The sequence below is a fragment of the Oratosquilla oratoria genome, chromosome 8 (genome assembly GCF_046742065.1).
Source record: "Oratosquilla oratoria isolate Oo_2021 chromosome 8, ASM4674206v1, whole genome shotgun sequence".
NCBI lineage: Eukaryota > Metazoa > Arthropoda > Malacostraca > Stomatopoda > Squillidae > Oratosquilla > Oratosquilla oratoria.
Window position 1 is genome coordinate 14,783,257 of NC_134784.1, and position 6,182 is coordinate 14,789,438.

The 6,182-nt window shown below is 42.8% G+C and overlaps 1 protein-coding gene across 1 annotated transcript; it reads left to right on the forward strand.

Moving 5' to 3' along the window:
• Window positions 1-313: 313 nt before the first annotated feature.
• On the forward strand, window positions 314-1,842 carry LOC143027306 (uncharacterized). Its single transcript, XM_076188575.1, has 2 exons — window positions 314-1,122; window positions 1,500-1,842. Exons 1-2 carry the CDS (start codon window positions 314-316, stop codon window positions 1,840-1,842), a joined length of 1,152 nt encoding a protein of 383 aa, XP_076044690.1.
• The last annotated feature ends 4,340 nt before the right edge of the window (window positions 1,843-6,182 follow it).

Genomic DNA, 6,182 nt, shown 5'->3' on the forward strand with positions numbered 1-6,182 from the left:
CTCTTTTCGTTAGGCAAATTTCTGAGTCCATGTATCATTTTGGTCATTCTGTAGGACGGAGACCAAAACCGTACCGCATAGTCAAGGACGGGTCTAACTATCGCTAGATAGAGTTTAATAATTACCTCTGCACTTCTATTCGTTACCGTCCTAGCAATGAAACTAATGCCTGTCAAAGCCTTGGTTTCCTCTGTAGTGAGATTATGTCCTCGCACTAGTCTCCCCAGTGCTTCCACTATGCGCATCCTCGTGTCCTGTTTACCTTCCTCACTGCACCTCATGCTCTGTTAGCTAAAGCTAAAGCTAACAGAGCATGAGGTGCAGTGAGGAAGGTAAACAGGACACGAGGATGGGCATAGTGGAAGCACTGGGGAGACCAGTGCGGGGACATAATCTCACTGCGGAGGAGACCAAGGCTTTGACAGGCTTGATACGAGATCGGTCCATAGTGATACTGTCGAGTGACAAAGGCAGATCGACGGTTGTCATGGACAAGGGAGATTACGAGGACAAGGCCACGACACTACTTCAGGACAAGAACACTTACGTAGTAGTACCCGTAGATCCCAGTGCTAGGTTGCAGAGGAAAGTGGAGGGCGAATTAAATAAATTAAAAGAGGCAAGGTTAATTACGGAACGGAAATGGTCCAGGATGAGACCGGGTGACTCCATGATCCCCAAGTTTTATGGACTCCCCAAGGTACACAAAAAGGGGGTAACCATAAGGCCGGAAAGCTCAGAGAGGATGCTTAATAACTCGGCGGACTTCGTAGAGAGACTTAGAGGGATTAACATGGAAGAGGATGGTTGTTTGGTGTCGTTTGACGTTAAAGCTATGTTCACGTCATTACCACAGGGTCTGTTAAGGCAGGCTGCCTTGTCCACGGTGGAGAGCAGTCGTGAATTTCTAGAAAAGGAAAAACTGACGGCAAAGGAGTTGATAGGGCTAGTTGATTTGTATCTGGACTCGACTTTTTTCAAGTTCAGAGATAAGATATATCATCAAGAGGTAGGGACACCTATGGGATCTCCGATCTCGGTGGTTTTGGCGGAAATGGCCATGCAACGCTACGAGGAGGAGGTATTGGAGGATGCGCCACCATCATTAAAATTATGGGTAAGGTGCGTCGTTGACGTATTTGTCATTATGAAGAAAGAGGAGGTGGAGCCTTTCTTCGATTTATTGAATGGAAAGAATGAAGCCATCCAGTTTGAAATGGAGAAAGAGGAGAACGGACGATTGCCATTTCTGGATGTCATGGTGACGAGAAGCGGTGCTACTTTGACAACGGGGGTTTACACGAAGGGCACCCATACAGACCGGCCTCTGGACTATAACAGCTGTCATCCAGCCGCGCACAAAAGAAGTGTGGTCAAGACTCTGTGGTCTAGGGCAGAAAAGGTGTGTTCCACTCCATGGATGATAGCAGGAGGAAGGAGAGGAACCACCCGAAGAAGATATAAAGAGACAAGGGTTACCCAAATTTGGTGGTGAAAAGGTGGACAGCACGACAACCGAATGTTAAGATAGACGGCAGACGACCAGATGCACCGCGGGTTACGGTCCCTTTTTTGAAAGGGGTGTCTGAGGTAGCGGCCAGATTGCTGAGGAAACACGGTTTAGAAGTGGCACATAAACCCAGGAACACACTGCACGGAACCCTGACCAAAGGTATAGACGCAGAGAGCCAAGCAGGCGTTAGGTGTAAGGACTGTGAGACCCACTATGTTGGAGAAACTGGTAAGAGACTAGAGACCAGAGTGCAAGAACACCAGAGGAGTGTCGGTAGGAGGGACATGATTTCAGCCATTCATGATTCTAAGGCACTGAGAGGATACTAGTCATGAGATGGATTGGCAGAATGCGGAAGTCAAAAATAGAGGAAACGGGAAAAGTGTCAGGTTATTCCTAGAAGCATGGGCTAGTGATGAGAATAGTGTCAACAAGTGCATTACTTTGAACCCAATTTACAAAGGAGCCAAGAACAGGCTGGAGAGGAAACATTCATTATGGCAGTATTTTGTGTGTGTTTTATTTGTATTATTACGGCAGTAATTTTTTTTGTGTGTGTGTTTTTATTTGTATTATTAACATTTTATTCATTATAAGTTATTAACGGTGAGGGAATGTGTTTGTCCACCTATTGTTCCAATTTCTTTGATCTGTGGCAATTACCTAATTTAAACTAATGAATGCTTCGCGAGAATTTTTTTCCACGTGTAGGTATTACACGGTGTGTGGTGCTTCTTAGGTTATGGGATGCATTGTGGTGCGTCTTAGCGTGTGGATTTTATACCCAATCTTAATAGCATTTTTCAATCTTCCTTATATTTTCTTATATTTTATTATAAACTCTGCGTGTTTGTTTTATTGGTGTATTATATATTCTGTATTATAGTTTTTATTTTATTTTTAATCTCCTGTATTACGGGCGACGAGTAGCCAAGTTATGCTGGATCTTCGCATTAATGTGAAGCAGGTTCATATGCTTTAGTTTAAAGATTGCATTTGGTAGTTTTGACACTAATGGTATTGTATGAATTATGTGTTATGGGGTTCCACTTGGGATTATTTTCGGGTTGTACCATGTCTAATCTATGTACAGTTGGTGATTAAGTGTTCCATTTTTGTTTGTTTCTGAAATGTAACGAATACCGGAGTTACCTGTTCCAGTGTACGAGGGAGACCCCCTTTATATAGATTTCCTATTGCTACCACTGTATCGCCCTGAAGACGAACGCCAGACAGGGTTCGAAACGTCAGAATAAATGGCAAATGACGAGTCTAGCGTATACTTTCTTCCCAAAATGGTTCCTGGAGTCCAGCTATTTACGAATATATATATATATATATATATATATATATATATATATATATAATATATATATATATATATATATATATATATATGTATACACACACACACACACACACACATACACACACACACACACACACACACACACACACACACACACACACACACACACACACACACACACACACACACACACACACACACATATATATATAATTTCATAGAGGCTGACAGCAAGTAAAGTATTTTCAAGCTTCTTTTCTTGATAGTATTTTCAGTGTAAACTTCTCTAAGTAACAGTTACGTGAGAAAGAATGTTCCAAAGTTTACCAAGTAGGCTGAAAAACAGAGAGAATGAATTCATGTACACAGTAGATTGCGAAAGAATAGGAAATACATTTTGAGACTCTTGTTTTATCTAGCAATTGGCACCTCGATAAGCTGAGTGTTGATACTTAAACACAGATGATATTGACGAGATAAACACCATATGAGGACGGAGCCTTTATTTGTACGACGTTTCGCTTATTACAGCTTTTTCAAGTACAAGTTGAGATACAAAATGCTTGAGATTAAAACTAATGATATAGTACACCGCAAGCGAAAATAGATCTCTGTTATATATTTTGTTGTTGTGTATTAGTATTGGGATACTTGATGGCTGAACGGGTTAGAGCGTCTCTACTTGCGGCGGAAATCGAGGGGACGGCAGTTCGAACTTTACCGCCAGCGAGTTGAACCAAGGGCATGGTTAATTAAATTCCATGCTACAAAGCCCTCTGTAAGGGGCACCGTCCTAACCCCCTGATAGGGGAAGTTCGCAAAGTTAAACCAAGTCAGTCAACTCAAAGTATTGATAATATAAGGTTTTGGTTTACAAATACTTCAAGCAAGGATATTTAACATGAAACTTACGCTGTCCAATAGCTCCTAACCTAACCTAATTTAACCTAATCCACGCTAACCTAATCTAACTTGAATTAACCAAACCTAACCTAATCTAACCTAATCCACGCTAACTTAATCTAACTTGACTTAACCAAACATAACCTGAGTTAATCTAACCTAACCTAACCTTACCTATCCTAACTTAACCTAACCTAACCTAACCTAACCTATCCTAACCTAACCTACCCTGACCTAATCTTACCTAACCTAACTTTACCTAACCTAACCTGACCTAACCTAATCTAACCTGACCTAACCTAACCTAACCTAACCTAACCTAACCTAACCTGACCTAACCCAGCCTAGCCTAATCTAATCCAGCCTAACCTAACCTATCCTATCCTAACCTACCCTTACCTAACCTAACGTAACCCAGCCTAACCTAACCTATCCTAACCATACCTACCCTGACCCTAACCCAAACTAACCTGACCTAACATGACCTAACCTAACCTAGCCTAACCTAACCATTCCATCGGAAAAAAGAAAAAATAATCTTTCAAATACAAAAAAGAAAGAGAAAGTGACGGATGCGTTTGCGTGTTAATGAAACAGAACCAACAATATATTTAATTTATAAGTTTCAAATGACAGTATAACAGTGTTCCACTGTCCTTTAGATTTATAAAGGAAATAGGCAAGAACTGGAATACCAATAGAGCGGTTAACGAATGGAATCGACTTAGTAACCATATAGTAAGCGCCTGAAACTATTGGTTGTTTTAAGAGAAGGTTACATAACTTTATGGATGGAGATGACAGATGATAATGAACATAGAACTACCTCGTGTAGGCCTTATGGTCTCTTGCAGTCTCCTTCTTTCTAATGTTCTTATGTTTCTTCACGGAACACGAAGGGAGCATCCCAGAGGAACTAGTTTCCTGAAATGTACTGTTGCTGGTCAAGAGTGGATCTACAGCTTTAAGCTCTGAGCTGGAAGAACGCTGGGCCCAGCGTCTCGTGCGAAGAGTACTGTAGCAAATCTCAGGCACACCATCCACCAGCCTGCACAGGGGATCAACGGGAAGATCAGGCGACCTATTGGCCCGCAAATGCTCCAAGATGGTCCACGTTTTCTCATCCGTATTCCCTTCAGTTACGGTTTTTTATCTGTATTTTTATTATTACATATATACATACACCAAAGGCTTTTTCCCCCTTACACAGGGGGTAGCCAAAAAGAAAAAGGCATAGAAATCACTCCCACCCATTTCATTTCTCATATATTCCACTCCCCTCCACCCTCCTCCCTCCCTCCTATCTTGGCACCTCCTGGATGATGGGTCATCCCTGCATCCTGTCCACTGCCCTGGGTCAGAAGCAGTGTCGCAAGACACAGCACATCCACAGCAAGGCTGCTTCATAAATTCGGCGATCCACCCTCTCCGTCCCCTCATGCAGTAAAGGAGAAGGCGGGGAGAAATCCCTTCGGGCTGCGTCAAATTTTTTCTCATACATACTTCCTCACCCCCCCATCCCCCACCCATTCACCCTCATGCATCACAGCCTCATCTATACACAACCCTTCTCCATTCACCCCTATCTTCTGTCATCTCCCGTCCTTCCTCTACAGACATTCCTCTCTTTGGTAAAGCCCCTTTCACCCCATCCATCCATCTCATCCTAGGACGCCCCCTCATATTCACTCCTTCCACCTTCGCCTTCCACACTTCTTTTACTAATCTTTCTTCACTCATTTTTTCCATGTATCCAAACCATCCTAATACTCTTTCATCAACCTTATCTCCCAGACCCCTGTTCTCCTCACCTCCTCATTTCTCATTCTATCTAGCCTAGTAACCCCTATTATACTTCTCAGACATTTCATCTCAAACACATTCAAACTCCTTCTCTCTTCCTCTCTCATGTTCCATGTTTCTGGCCCGTACATTACTGTTGGCACAATCACTCCTTCATATAACCTCCTCTTAGCATCCATTCCCAGATGTCTATTTTTCATTACACTTTTTAATTCATCAAGGCATTTACTCGCTTCTCTCAATCTATATTCTACCTCCACCCCCACTCCTCCCTTTCCTGTCACATTCTCACCCAAGTATCTAAAACTATCCACTTCCTCCAGTTTCTCACCCTTAATGGTCACTTCCAGCCTACTGTCACTCTCTCCCCTTGTACATCTTATTACCTTACTTTTGCCCACATTTATCTTCAGCTTCCTTCTTTCACACACCTTCTCAAACTCTGTCACTAACTTCCTCAATCCCTCCTCTGATCCTGCTACAAGCGCAGGGTCGTCAGCAAACAACAACTGGCTCACCTCCCACTTTTCTCCATTTTCTTTAATCATCTCCAACCCCTGACCCACTACCCTTGCATTCACCTCTTGCACCACCCCATCCATGTAAAGATTGAACAGCCAGGGCGGCATAACACACCCCTGACGAAATCCCACC

Excerpts from the sequence above, each read along its gene's own strand:
- LOC143027306 (XM_076188575.1), top strand. The coding sequence starts at position 314 with ATGAGGTGCAGTGAGGAAGGTAAACAGGACACGAGGATGGGCATAGTG. Across the intron at positions 1,123-1,499 it reads TCATTAAAATTATGGGTAAG|GTGGACAGCACGACAACCGA; the intron begins GTGCGTCGTTGA and ends GGTGGTGAAAAG.